At 45.2% G+C, this 15645-nt stretch overlaps 1 protein-coding gene across 2 annotated transcripts in view; it reads right to left on the reverse strand.

Moving 5' to 3' along the window:
• The window catches only part of DERA (deoxyribose-phosphate aldolase), a 68237-nt gene extending 53460 nt beyond the window's left edge, over positions 1–14777 (reverse strand). For both annotated transcript variants that reach the window (XM_080914308.1, XM_080914307.1), the window contains exon 1: positions 14684–14777. In XM_080914308.1, the coding sequence (XP_080770434.1) occupies positions 14684–14714 (31 nt within the window). In that variant the 5' untranslated portion in view covers positions 14715–14777. The remainder of the gene's footprint in view (positions 1–14683) is intronic.
• Positions 14778–15645: the final 868 nt, after the last annotated feature.

The raw sequence follows: 15645 nt of genomic DNA on the forward strand, positions 1-15645 counted from the left end.
CCCCTCACTCAAGTACCAGGATACACGAATCTAAGAACTCACAGAGAGCCTATCTTGCTGCAATCAGGCAAGAGGTTTATTGAGGGAAAGGGGGTAGACCAGAGAGCTCTGGGGACGACACGTATCTCACGCAGGAGATAGAGGAGTCGACCCTGAACTCAACTGGGGGGACATATTTATAGGGAAAATTACATAGGCAGTTAGCAACGGGCGCATAGCAATTTTATTGTTTTTTTTTTCAAATTGGCACACTCTGTCTATTTTGGACACGATTTAACTCTAGGTCACTTGCTTTTGGGGCTCACTGACCTTCATACTTTGTTTCTCTCAGGACTGCAAGGCCAGCCCGGACCTTATCGAGACTAGCCAGTCTGGGTTTGGGCCATTTCTTTAAACAAGTTATTTTCTTCTTAGCCTTGAAGCATACTTGTCTTTAAAGCAGGGTCGGAGGGGCCAACTTGAAAATCTAACTCTTTTAGTTTCCATGGCTTTTATTAGAACTTTTTCACTTGAACATATATAATAAAAATTTACTTAGGTGACTGGAACAGGAAGATTAGAGTGTAATTTGTCGCACAGCTGAGAGAGACTGGAAAGATCAAGCTAGGAAAACAAGACAGGAGCCAGTTGACAACAGTGCCCCAAATGAGGACATGACAGAGATATGTCACATGTTGCTCAGCACATGTGAAGGCCTGGGTTCCATCTGAGGATCACATAAAACCAGACACAGCGGCACAAGCCTGGCATCTCAGCGCTCGGAACGTGGGGGCAGACAAGGAGGGTCAGGACCTTAAGGTCCTCCTCTGGTCCTGAGGTATTGAGGTACGAGAGACCTTGTCCATAAACAAACAACAAACTAGAACAATGCCAGCATTTACCAGCTGCCCATCAGGAAGTCACAGCAGCTGCTCTGGACACCATCACTGCCGTAACAGGAGGAGCACTGAACACTTGTCCTGGCCTCGGCCCAACCAGCCCAAGAGACAAAGGTGTTCGGCCCCCACTGAGCAGGATTGAGCGGGACTGGCTGCAGGATGCGTAGGCATGAAGTATGAGGAGGGCCACAGTGACTCCTTGCAGACTGAAGGCCATCTGTTACCATTCATCCATCGGTAAGTCTGTAATGAGTTACTTCAGGCCGGGCTTTCCGATTTCAAATACACACACGCACCCCTACCAGCAGCCTCAAAAGGTGTATTTCATGAAAACTGTAACTGTAAATTTCCATTTCTCAGGAAGATTGATTATTTGCAATTTGCACATTTTATAAGCATGCACCTCAGAAAGAAAAGGGCTAACACTGATTACAGAAAGACTTCAGGTGTTGAAAAGGAAGGTAGCTACTTCAAAACTTGCCTATTACCACAAGCTAGAGCCTAAAGAGTTTAACACATCTTTAGCAGATAATAAATCCTAAGTCCAACCTTTCATAAAGTAGGTGACCAGTTTAAATATTACTGATTTTCACATGTGGCTATTCCAGGGACCAGGTAACCAGTTAGTAACAGAATTACTACACCAGTTTGGATTTCCAAGCGTGTAGGATTTGTTGCTAATGCGGCTTTGCCTTGGTACTGAAGATTGGTATGTTGGGCTAGTGCTCTACCACTGACCCACACCCCTAGCTTAAATATGTAATCTTCCAACAAATGTGCTCTACAAGAAAAAAGAAAATACTAACAGGAACTTCCCCCAAGGTCCTAAATACACTGAATGTCCAGGAATGATTATCCAACACTAGAGAAGCAGGAACAGTTGGGTCTCTGTGCGTTTAATGCAACAGAGCAAGTTCCAGGACAGCCAGGGCTATACAGAGAGACTCTTATCTCAAAAAAGAAAAGAAAGGGGGGAGGGAGAGAAAGACCGGGAAGGAGGGAGGTAGGGGAAGAAAGAGAGAGGAAGGGAGGGAGGGAGGGAGGGAGGAAGGAAGGAAGGAAGGAAGGAAGGAAGGAAGGAAGGAAGGAATAGCCAATTAATCATTAGACCACAGAGAAACTCAAGTGGATGGATAACTTTGGCACCATATTGGGTAAAGATTCAACACTCAGTTCTTTGAAAAGATTTGATGGATTATTCTAGAAGTCCTGAGCTTCAGGGAAAAAAACCTCTTTAACACTTCCCTCTTGATAAAAGAATCCACAACGGAACTTGATGAAGCTTCCTAAATTACGATTATGACACCTCCCCCAATGCTATCAGCCAATGTGGACGATTTATGAAGTTGCCATCTTTGCGGCAAGTTCTGCATGTTAATTTACATGCTGTAACAAACCTAAATAAAAGTAATTCTGTGAAAATATCATAACTCCTATTTAAATGCTCCAGAATAGAACTAGCAATAATAATAATAATAATAAAGTCTATTTAGGTTGTTTTTTAAAGTCATTAGAAACTACTCAGAAGCATGCAGGTGGAAATGAATGATCAAATAATGTCGGCACCAATTCTTCATGGGATGTATGAGACGTATGAGAACTAGGGCCACTACCTAGTGCTGTTCTGACCACACAGTACCCGATGAAAAATTCTATTTCAGGAAAACCCTGAAATTCTTTACAAGGAATTCAGTATAATTCAAAACCTCTCTCAGGAACAACCACTTCAAAGTTTAACCTCCATGAACGTATCCTATATTACATAGTAGATTATGAATAAGACCTTACGGTGATGTTATCTTGTAGTTCCTAAAACCTGTGGCTCCATATCATCTCTGACACCTGATATTTCCAGCAAGTGGGTTTTAAATGGTGTATTGAGAATCACTATTATTCGTAACTGAAATTCACATATTTGCATTTTGAGATCATATCTGTTACGGCATTTACCCAAAACTTTTGTTTCGGATGATTTTCCTTCTGCAGCTCTAAATCTGATCCGTCTCCCTCTCTTCCAGTTACTCCCTCATGCAAACTATAAATTCTGCCCCCTCTCTCAGCCCAGCTATTGACAGGAGACTCTTTATTGATCAATCAAAAACTAATTGGGGACAAGGACCTTTAGCGTTTGAACACGCAGATTCCTGATTAATTCAAAGCATGAGAACCAATACCCAACAATTTTATTCCTCAAAATGTTTAAACATAGCAGTCTGGAAAAACAGAGACAAGTTCTTAAACTGGGGTGTGGGATTGCCCTTTGAAATCAAACTGAAAAACAAAGAACAGGCTGAACAGCCACTACACATGACATGTCTGTCATCCACGACCCTGTGATTCACAAGACATAATCAGTAGCTGGATGGTGGTGCTATATTCCTTTAATCCCAGCACTTGGGAGGCAGAGGCAGGTGTATCTCTGAGAGTCTGAGCCAACCTGGTCTACAGAGCGAGTTCCAGGACAACCAAAGGTACACAGATAAGTCCTGTGTCAAAACACTAGAAAAAAAAGAACACAAGAAATCATCAAATGTTCTCTAGACAACAACTTACCAGTTTCATGTTCTCCTTGCATACCTTGATCTGTGCTTAAACACACACACACACACACACACACACATGCACACAGAAACACACACACACATATATGCATGCACATACACATAGATAAAGGAAAGGGACTTGAGGGAAAAAAGGGGGGATATAGGAATATTGCAGAAATAATAAGAAAAGGGGTAGAGATTATTGAGTCTATTTCAACTTAGAACCATTGTTATTCTTTTATATTTTTGGTTATGAGTCTAGCCTTTAACATCTCTTTAGCCCTGGTTATTCCCAAACAAGGTTATTTTCTATTACATTTTGATATGGATTATTGCATATTTATACAGTTTAAGGTTTTCATTGGTACAAATCTTTGTATATTGATACAAATTTTAAGGTTATTTTTGTTACAACTTATTATGCACACATGTTTTCAATTCTTGTATAAGGTATTGGATCTTTGCAACTAGTCTGAAAATGCAATTTTTAGTTCCAGGCCTTTTAAAGCTGCCATTGAAATCTGTTTAGGATATTTAAGAAATACAGTCAAACTCATGGACATGTCAGATACTGGTCTGTATTATCACAGATATATACATCCTGGTCTGAACAAATAATAAATTGCTTGAAACAAGCAATTGTTTAGATAATGCTATAAATAGACAGATGATCTTCACAAACCTCAAAGACTCACAGAATGTGGCATTTAAAGATGTTTTTATTGATTTACGTTTTTTTTTTTTTTTTTTTTTACATAGAAACATGACAACCCCAGGCAGCACCTCATTCAACTTGGAAGATGATGAGCGCCAAAGGACCCCCTTTTTGGAGATGGCTTTATTTGTGGCAAGCTAGCCACCAAGCAAAGAAAACGCCCTGATTTCATCTGCTGACAGAATGCTGTCCAAAATAAACGAAACTTGAACATTGGCAAAAGTCTACTGCCAAGCTCTGCCAAGATCAGGTAAGCAAGTCCTTCATGATTCCTGATTCACAAACATGTTTCTCAGATATACTGGGCCAGAAGGCTAGAAGATTAAATATTCCAATGTTATAGAGAATATTATATGTCGATTCTCTAATTTCTTTCTCAGCCTGTTTATCCTTTGAGTAGAGGAAGACTACTGATTTGTTCAAGTTAATTTTATATCCAGCCACTTTGCTGAAGTTGTTTCTCAGCTGTATAAGTTCTCTGGTGGAATTTTTGGGATCACATAAGTATATTATCATATCATCTGCAAATAGTGATATTTTAACTTCTTCCTTCCCAATTTGTATCCGTTTGGCCTCTTTTTGCTGTCTGATTGCTCTAGCTAGCACTTCAAGTACTATATTGAATAGGTAGGAGAGAGTGGGCAGCCTTGTCTAGTCCCTAATTTTAGTGGAAGCCTCCCTTGAGGAAATGCCTCCATGAGATCCAGCTGCAAGACATTTTCTCAACTATTGATCAAGTGGGGAGGGCCCATTGTGGGTGGTGCCATAACTGGGCTGGTAGACCTGGGTTCTATAAGAAAGCAAGTTGAGCAAGCCTGGGGAAGCAAGCCAGTAAGCAACTTTCCTCCATGGCTTCTGCATCAGCTCCTGCTTCCTGACCTGCTTGAGTTCCAGTCCTGACTTCCTCTGGTGATGAACAGCAATGTGGAAGTGTAAGCTGAATAAACCCTTTCCTCCCCAACTTGCTTCCTGGTCATGATATTTATACAGGAATAGAAACCCTGACTAAGACACAGACACACATACATGCATGCACACATACACATATTCACACACACACACACACACACACATATATGAAGACACACAACTACAAACACACATATATATGTACAGAGACACATGCATAAGCACACACACATATATACATACAGACACAAAAGCATGAGCACACACATATATATATGCATGTACACACATGCATACACACACATATATATGCACACACACACACATATATGCACATACATAGCACACTCATAGGTAGAAGGGGCTTGGACTGTAGACATTCCCTTCCAACAGCAGGCAGCCAACACGTGCTGACATCAGGACTCTAAGCAGACAGGGTTTGAATGGATATTATCTCCCAAACAAACAAACCAGCCCCTGCCACCTTACTGAGCAGTGACAGTTCAGGCTGCCTGGGAGTGTGTGCTCCTGGACTAAATTAGACTAAAAATCACTACCTGCTGGGCACCGATTTAAAATGCTGTTTCTCTTTGTGGCAAGGTGGGCCAGTTTCCCCAGCACTTTCAGACCCTCTGTGACCACCATCGAAAACAAAGTACCATCCCCTCCAAAAGGAAGCTGTGCCCACTAAGAAGTTGGCCTGTAACTGAAAGAATGCAGGCTCCCTGCTGCCAACCCCATTGACCTGGTGACCCCCAAGGTGGGTGGAAGGCACATGACCAGCTGAGTTTTGTTCCATACTTAGAGAAACCTGCTCCAGGGTACAGGACAGGGCTTAGCAGCCAGAAAAACAGAAAGATAGGCAGTTGGTGAGGTAGAGGTGGGGGTGGGGGAGCCCTTAATATTGGGGGTGTAGAGGAGTGAACAGTAAGAACAGAACGACATGTTCCACAGACAGAAGGCAGGGTTTCCTCAGTTGAATATATTAACCTGTACCACCAAAGTACCATTTTCGCAGCCTTTTAAGGCTTCTTAAAGAAGTAGCTCTTTAGACTGTCAGTCTTTTGCACTTAAGTAAGAATTGAACACTCTATTTCCTTCCCACGCAGTTACTGAGAGGAAGAATCCACAAGCGGCTGGTACATCCAAAAGTAAAACTCCCTAATTCTCCTGAGAGCCTCCCCTAACATCTCCTGACGTCAAAGTTCTTATTGGCTAGAGACTCAAACAGGGCGCTTCATTTGTGTGGCCACAGAATGCCACCCCGCATCATCCAAGAGCTAAATATAAAAATGGTTGAATTTTACAGCAATTTTCTGTTTCCTGGCTTTGAATCTCTATCCGGGGGCTGAGGACAGAGGTCAGATAGGGTGCTTGCTTCGCATACAGGAAGTCCTGGGTTCCACCTCGGCATAAGAGAAAGGAAGGAGAAAAGTTCATCAAGGTGAGGTTCTTAAGCCTGACCTCCAAGACCAGTGACAGTTCTAGTAAGAACTGATGAGGTCCCTGGGCATTCCAAACTGGGACAGCATGTCCCAAAGTCAACCCAGAGATCATAACAGCCTAAGTAGTACAGAGCCTTGGGGATGCTGGAGAGCAGGTGAGAGGAGCCAGGTGGGTCCCAATAACTCAAAGAAGAAGAGGAAGATCCAGGTATACTAGCCATGGAGAGAGATCAGGGCTGTCACTCGGCTGGTAACATGCCTCCCTAGCATGCAGGAAGCACGGATTTGACATCAGCACCATATTAACCATATATGTGATGCTGTGCACATAAATCCTAGCACTCAGGAGGCAAGAAGGATGATCTGAAATTCAAGGTCATTCACAGCTAAGGTCCATCTGGGATACACGGGACCCTGGACACACCCAGGAAGTTGTAATCCACATTAGAGATTCAGAGACCTCACAAACAGAGCTCGGCTCCAGGATGGTAAAACTTCACTACCACACACAAGACGTCAGCACCGGAGAGCTGCAGGACTTCAGGGTACAGGAAGAGATAAAGGGTGCCTACAGGGAGAGTTGATGTTTCAGAGGGCAATAGAAACGCAGCCAGAGTTTTTGACTGGCAGTGATCATTCATCGAGTTGACAGTAACCAAAGTCAGTCTTCCAGGGTGGGACTAACCTAAGTCCCTTTTCCATGGTAGAATTCAGATCGAGGACGTTGAAGCCCAGGCACTCAATTCCATGTTTAAGGTCGCACAGTATCTGCCAGGGCTATAAGGGAAACTCCAGCCACTAGATTCCGAAGCCCGAGTTTTATCTAAATGGTTATAGCCATAATCAGTAGAGTGGGGCTGGAGAGACACCTCAGCAGTTAAGCACATACTCTGCTGCTCTAGAGAACCAGAGCCTGAATCCCTGCCCCCACGTCAGAAGACTCAGAACTGCCTCTGACTGGGATGCAATGGCTCTGGTCTCTTTGGGCACCAGGACTTGTGCTCACAAACAAACACACTGCAGAAAAGGCCAAGGAAGATTCCATGTGTTACATGGAAAAAGAAGGGCATGACACAGGAACCAAATTTAAAAGACAAACAAATCTGAAAAGACAAATGCGATCTATTCTATTCGAGCAAGGAGTTCAATGAAATGAAGCTTCTCCTGGAGTGGCTGAAAAGCCACAGCGATACCACGTACCGCGCGCCTGGGAACAGCAGAAAGGGGAGAGTTCTCACCACATCTCTAATGGAAGCAAACTATAATCAGTGCCCTGCCAGGCAGAGGGGTGAAGACAAAATACAGGCCTGTGCTCGGATGGCTCCATCCATCAGTGAGCGGTTGGCTTTGCAAGCTCAAGGACCTGACTCCAGACTCTCAGCTGTGGTGCACACGTGATCCTAGCACTGAGGAACTCTAATCAAGGCGAAGGCAGGAGGCTCCCGGCATCTCGATGGCTGCCAGCCTGACTATCATCATGGGTGAAGTCAACTAAGGGAGACACCTCACATTGAGATTTGAGACATCTAGAGGGAAGGGCGATTGTAGTACAGTATTTAGTCATGGTCAGTCAACTGGAGGGCAACGCGTGCAAACTGTCGGTCTGGAACGCCAATGAGACTTGCCCCCCCTCCCCCCGGCAAGACAAGGAAGGGGAGGGTCTAAGGGGCAAACCAAGACCACTGAACTGCACAGCTGCATGAACAGCCACTGAAGGAACCCGTGGCTCAAGACCCTCAGAGTCTCAGAGGTTGTACACCGGATTCTTTTGTTTCGAACATAATTTTTAGAGTCGCTTTAGATTTTCAGAAACAGCAAGAGGCACAAAGATGCCCCATGTGGCCACGTAAGCATAACTTCCGGCATTATCAACATCTGCCTAAACAGTAGCACCTATGAGACTCCTCTTGCAGATTAGGAAAGAACAAGCCAGGGCACAGAAGTCGCTGTTCGAGACCGGAGCCACCTTTATCCTTCAGAAACTTCAGTGCCATCTGGGAAAACGCGCACAGGCGAGCAGAGGTTCTCTGATGCCCATGCGCAGATGTGCTGGTTTCAACTTGGCTTGTGAAAGTTAAACTGGACAGGGACCAGTACTAGATAAGGAAGCGGCACACAAGAAGGCAACATGGTAGAGACATGGGCTTGTCAATTAAATTACTAACGGATGAAAGACCCATTCCCCCCACCCCCAACCCCACCCCCAAGACAGGGTTTCGCTGTGTAGTCCTATCAAAAAACCATAACAAAATACAGAAAGCCCTACTAAGCCATAGACATCTTTACACTTTAAATTACTTGTGTGTATATTATTGTGTGTACAGTAGTGGGCATGTGTGCACCATGGTTCGTATGTGGAGGGCAGCTGGTTCTCTCCTTTTCCCTTGAGATGGGTACTTACTTTTCCCCTGCTGAATTTTTAAGGACAGGTGGCACTAGAGTTTCTGTAACTCCCCTGTCTCCACCTCCTCCTGTGGGAGTTCTGGGATTACAGATACAGGCCTGTGGGATTTCTAATACGGGTTCCCAGGATTGAAGTCAAGCTCTGAGGCGTGTGTGGCCAGTACTGTTAGTCACTGAACAGCTACCCGGACTGTAGACATCTGAGAGAACCTCTCTCTCTCTCTCTCTCTCTCTCTCTCTCTCTCTCTCTCTCTCTCTCTCTCTCTCTCACACACACACACACACACACACACACACACATCCTGACTGAACGAGGAGGCAAAAGCATGTCCCTGAGGTGTTAACTGAAACGCTCATCGCAATCAGGATTCTGATCAGATCATTCAGTAGTCTTCCTTCCTTTCAAGAGCACAACTTGGCATCATTAGCGAGAGACTAAGACAACCCTGGCACCAGGCACTCGGAGTCCTTTCAGAGAGCAATTACCAGCAGCCACTCTCTGCCTGCCGTTCCTTTGGAGGAGGAAAGCCCGAGTTTACAAAGAGAGCAAGGAGTTGGGATGTGAGTGGCTCAGCATTTAAAAAAAAAAAGAAAACTATGTACGGTTGTTGGCGCAGAGATTAAACATTTATCCTCCTCCCTCGACTACTTGGGTTCCCGGGGAAGAGAGTGTTTTGGTGAGGCAGCCGAGGAGAGGTAGACCCGCAGACGCTCCCAGCACACACCAAAGTCGACTGGAATTTTTCAAAGTGCCTTTTCATGCCTTTAATTCAAAGATGAACACATTTCAAGGTGACCCAATCCTCAAGCGGCAGACAGTGTTTTGAAAGGGCCAGAACTCTCTCCGCTTAAACCATTTCCAGTGACATGTTTCAATCGCGTCCTCAAGGGCTCTGGCTGCTGTCTCGTTTAGTAGTCTTTCCTGCCAGACAGAGGCATCCCATTTTCAATGAAGGCTTGAAGTTTGTCTTTCCTCCTAATAATTAAAATCCACGGGGCTTAGATACTTTTATTTAAAAAAAAAAATGTGTTTCGGTGTAGCAGGTACCACGGAGGACCTTTAATTATTCAATTATACAACACTCTGATTATTATTTTATCGTTTTCTATTTTTCAAAACAGTATCAGAGTACTAAGAAATAGCCTTATGTGTGTGCTTATAAACAAAAGACAGCCGACCTCAAAAGCAGAATAAAAGTGTCCGTAAAAGGGCACCCAACTCAAAATACAGAAATGTACAACCACCACTGTGTATGGTCCATACACAGAATTAGATAATTCTATCATCTTCAATATATTAGCCATATCTACTACGGCAGAATAAGAATGACACTAGAATCTGAACACTGGGTTCCTGGGTTTAAAAAATCCTTCTAGGCTGCTTTCGCTCAATCCCTGTGAGAAACAGCGTTAGGAACGAAAGCCTCCCCTGGACTGATGTGACTCCATCTCTTCCTGCCCTTCTGTGGATCTGAGGTCATTTGTGTTGGGTCTTAGACAGTTCAAATATCCGAAAATGACCTCAGGCTGGACAATGGGATTTTTGACAGATAAAAGCCAGTGTTCCGCAGGAACTTGTGAAATAGGTTTTCCGTCCCTCAAAAGGAGTCATTTCCCCAACCACTGGCGAAAGGGACATATGGCTCTCGGCACATCAAAGCCCATGCTGGCCTCCAGGTTCCCTCAGTATCCCCAGTACCTATTATACATTCCACACCAGCATCCTGGGCGCACTCACCTCCTCTACTAAACTCTCTTCAGCTCACACTTAGCTCCCCACAGCTAGGCTCATGGTCCCTCTCTTGCCATTGGCTTTCTCCTGTGCTAGTCTCCAGCTCTAGCCACCTCCCCTTCCCCTCTGACCTCTCCTGTGTCCCCACGTCCACGTCGGCCTTCTCTTCTCTCTGCTCTAGACTCATCCAGTTGCCTCTGGATATCTTCTCTCATTCACAATAAGAAACTTCCCCTTAATAATTGAGCAGTCAAGTTACGGGTTTCCTTACTCTGCCCCCTCAAGTACTGTCTCCTTCCTTCCTTCATGGTGGTGGTTTTGCTTAGTTGAGTCCGTCTCAAAACTGTTAACCCTCTTGTCTTCACCCAACTATTGGTATCAAATCCCAGCACCGAAGCAGCATGCTCAGCCACCAACTGAGCCACTTGTATTGTAAACTGACTCTGATGCTGTGCTCTTGGAGATCCAAACAGGTCGGCTACCCCTAAGATCTGTGCCCTGGAGCCACAAAACAAGAGGCATGCCACATAGGACTCTCCAAAGCTCTGCACGCATAGAAAACTTTTTTGTAAAATGCACTTTGGCTCCTTTCTACCCACCCCACCCCCTTCCTTAGACAACAGTCCCAAACCACCAGGGTAAAGACAGGAAAGGGGTGAACAGGATGGGCATCTGAGCCACTACATTTGGACAGGGCACCCTCAGGTCCAGAGTGGGGCAATGAAGCCCCAACAGGTAAGGAGGGCAGCCATGCATACAGCAGCCCAGAGTCCAGACACAGGAAGGAAAAAAATGAGCTTCCTATGTTCCTAATCTTACCCGAGCTCCCCTAAACACAAAAATCAAAGATGATGACACTGGGGAGCCTAGACAACACCCTGTTGTCACAACTCATTTAACTAAGTCCAAACCAGCCTTCTTATAATCCTAGGACTTGAGGTGGAGGCAGGAGGATTAGGATTCAAGGTCACATCCAACTAAAGGAATTCTAGGCTGAACTGGAATATGTAAGACCATTTCAGGGACCAGAGCAATGGCTCCGTGGTTAAGGGCACTGGTCTCTCTTCCAAAGGTCCAAAGTATGAGTCCCAGTACCCAGATGTCAGTTCACAGCCATCTGTAACTCCAGTCCCAGGGGATCCAAGGGCACCCCTTATGGCATTTAATATATACATACATACATATATATATATATATATATATATATATATATATATATATATATATATATATAAAACTTCATAAATGCACAAGCACAAAGGTAAAAGATGAATGGATATCACATTTACAATCTTTTTTTTTTTTTTAAAAGGACTCTCTGCATTGGGCTGGTTGAGATGGCTCAGTGGTTAAGAGCACTGCCTGCTCTTGCTGAGGACCCAAGTTCTATTTATTCCCAGCACCCAGAGCACACAACTGTCTGAAGCTCCAGCTCCGGGGGATGTGGCGACCTCTTTCAGCTTCCAAGAGTACCAGGAATGTACACGGTACACAGACATATATGCAGGTAAAACACCCATATGCATAAAAACAAAACCCAGCCAACCTCAGAGGACTATGAAGTTGGACCACAGCAAAGTGAGGGGGGAGGAACACAATCACCACTTTTGTGGAATAGAAGCCAAATGAACTTCCTGCACAGGGTGCTTGCTAGCAGGGCGTGGCTTCTAGAACACCCTTCTTGCAGAAAGAGTGGACTTTGAGCTGCTCTGGCTTCGTCCTTGTGTTCTTTTATGCTACACAAAGACTACACTTTGTTTTGAACACCCTCAACCATCCACCTCTTGTTAATAACTGTCCCCATTTCTGCACAATTAAGATCTGCATGAAACTTTTCCCTTACCAGAAACAGACTGACGTAAACTAAGACATTGCTAAAATGTTCCCTAGTACAACATCACTACTTTCCAGATACTTCTAGGGAGGCACAAATTTGAGATGAAGTTGTTCTGACTAGCTTTATGTCAACTTGACATTAGCTAGAGCCATTTGAGAAGGGGGGAGGGGGAGCTTACACAAGATCAGGATATAGACAGACCTGCAGGACATTTTCTTAATCTGTTATTAATGAGGGAGGGCCCAGCCCATTGTGGGTGGAGCCATCCCTGGCCCAGCCCATTGTGGGTGGAGCCATCCCTGGGCTGGTAGACCTGGGATAAGAAAGCAGGCTGAGCAAGCCAGGGGAAGCAAGCCAGTAAGCAGCATTCCTCCATGGCCTCTGCCCCCTGTCCTACTTGAGTTCCTGCCCTGACTTCCTTCAAAGATGAACAGGAAGGGAAATAAGACCTTTCCTCCCCAACGTGTTTTTGCTCATCGCTATTCATCAGTTATGGAAATCCCAAGACAAACCCAATGTCCACCGCTACCATAGTGTGATGATGTCATCAAACAGCCTTTGAATGACATTCAAAACAAGAAGGCATGGTGCTCATAGCTCCTGTGCACACACAGGCCCCGGCTGTATGGACAGCTTCGCCCAAACACTAAGTACTTCAAGATGTGTCCCACTGTTCCACATGTAAGGGCCGTCCGTCTGCCTAGATTACTTGGGGAACTACAGAAAAAAACATGGCCCTGTCATGGGCACCTACATTTTAAGAGAAAGTCAGAAAAGTCTAGAACATGTTGGCAGAACCTGGAAGGGTTAAGCAATGGCCAGCAGGGAAGGTCCCTGAGTGTGCTCCACAACCTCCCAGACCCAGACGGCCGTACCTCCACTTTCTATTACGACCAGAGCATCCCTATGTGGAAAGCCTCTTTTACACATGCCCTGCTGGGAAGAAACTTTCCTTGCAGAGTTCTCACCCTAAAAATCAAGTTCAGGGCCAGCCGGATGGCTCAGTGGGCAGACGCTTACTGCCACCCTGGACACCCTGAATTTGAATCCTGGATGGCAAAAGGTGGAAGGTGAGCCAACTGTGAAAGCTGCCCTCTGATCTCCAGAGGTGTGTGCAAGCACATACCCCAATACACACACACACACACACACACACACACACACACACACACACACACACACACACACACAGTAGACAAACAAATCCGATTTTTAAAATCTGGATTAAAGGCTGAAGAGATGTCTCAGCAGTCAAAAGCTCTTCCGAGGACCTGAGTTCAACTCCCACGCGGCAGCCATAGCCCTTCTGAAACTCCAATCCCAGGGGATTGGATGCCCTCTTCTGGTCTCAGCAGGCATTGCATGTACATGGTAAACATACGGGCAAAACTCACACATAAAATAAAAATAAAATTGATCGCTGCTAAAATTTACATTACAGGGATAGATAAAGTGTAAGCCACCGTGTGTTGGAAGGAGTGAATAAACTGGTGTGAACCTGGTACAGAAACTACCTGTCAGGCTTGCAATTCTAAACACTTCTTTAAAGTCTAGACTTTATTCATAGAACAAGTCCCTTTTGAAGAGAAAACAGTAACCATGTATATAACTTAAAGCTACTCAAAATCAGTCCCTAGGAAGAGAACTGTACCCGCTTATTACCGTTGCTTATGAACACTTTACAGATGCCGGCACGGAGGCACAAAGTGGGTCATTTACCCCAAATCACACGACTACGCGGGTCCAGGGTATAAAGCAAACTTATATTACACAAAGTTAAATCACTGGCATTTGTTTCAGTCACGTTTCGTTGCTACATTTGAATTACATACTTTTACATTTTTGCCCAGAAATATCTGCACTAGTATCAATAGGATGAAAAACAGTTTTTAAAAGAACATTTTTGTGTAAGCATCTAAAATTACTTTTAGCAGAAGGCCATGAACACTCTTCCATCTACGCAGCCCACTTTGGGAACGGCTACGTAAATCCGGCGGTAAATGGCACAAGTCCTCCGTCAGACTTTTCGCCGGGGTTTGTTTTCTGAGATACAATGAACCCTTCCCTGCTTCCGCTTAAAGGGCAAGACTGCAAAGACCATGGCGGCAGGGATGTCCCAGGGTTCAGGTCTCCGCCCTCCGGGGACCGCCCTGGGCTCCTGCATCCCCAACCCAAGGAACACGCGACCGGGAGAAGAGGAGCGCAACCCGCCCGCCCTTACCGAGCTCTGTGCCCCGGCAGTGAGCAGACATTGTAGCCACAGCTGAAAACCAACTCTTTACGCTAGGGCGCCACAAGGGTCTGGCCTTCCTCCTTCCTGCCAAATGCCCGCCCCGAGCCACGCCCCCTCCAAAGCCACGCCCCTCATCGTCATGGCTCGCTCCCGGGCTTGGCGCCCAACCAGGACGTTACACTACCTGTTCCCTGTCCTTCCAGATCGGCCACAGTACTTGAGCATGCCCCAGCTCCAGAAGTTTCTCAGCTCATTTGTAAATGCCAATTGGGCTAGACAGAATGAGTCTTCGAAACTTTAGCTGAAGGATCATGTGACTGGCAGGACTGGATTCCTTCTTGCATGGGCAGAGCAATGCAGCCTTGGACCGGAATTGTGGGCGGTGTTCCGGGAGCCCTCGGGTGATAGCCAAGGCAGTCTAGGACCTAGAGCACGCTGTGACTTCTAGTCTGGACTCAATAAAAGGACAGCTGGGATCTAAGCTTGGAAAGACCTGGTTTCTCATTCTTGTTTTTTTTAAATATTTATTTATGTATACGAGTACACTGTAGCTGTCTGCAGACAGACCAGAAGAGGGCATCTGATCCTTACAGATAGCTGTGAGCCATCATAGGGTTACTGGGAACTTGAACTCAGAATCTCAGGAAGAGCAGTTAGTGTTCTAATTAGCTGAGCCATTTCTCCAGCCCTTTCATTCTGCTTTTTTAGACAGAAATTTCACTCTGTGATCATGGCTGGCCCAGAGATTGATTTGTTGAATCTCCTGCCCAGACTCCCCACTGCTGGGATTACAGGAAGATGCCACATTCAATAAAAGGCTTGGTTTCTTTCATTAAAAAAAAATATGGTATTTTCAACTTTGTGCATACACTCAGTATATGGACAGCACATCTCTACAGGTACCTGCAAAGGCAAGAACAGGAGCCTCTGGACCATGAGTTAGCCATAAG

The sequence above is a fragment of the Micromys minutus genome (genome assembly GCF_963924665.1).
Source record: "Micromys minutus genome assembly, chromosome: 3".
NCBI classification, from domain to species: domain Eukaryota; kingdom Metazoa; phylum Chordata; class Mammalia; order Rodentia; family Muridae; genus Micromys; species Micromys minutus.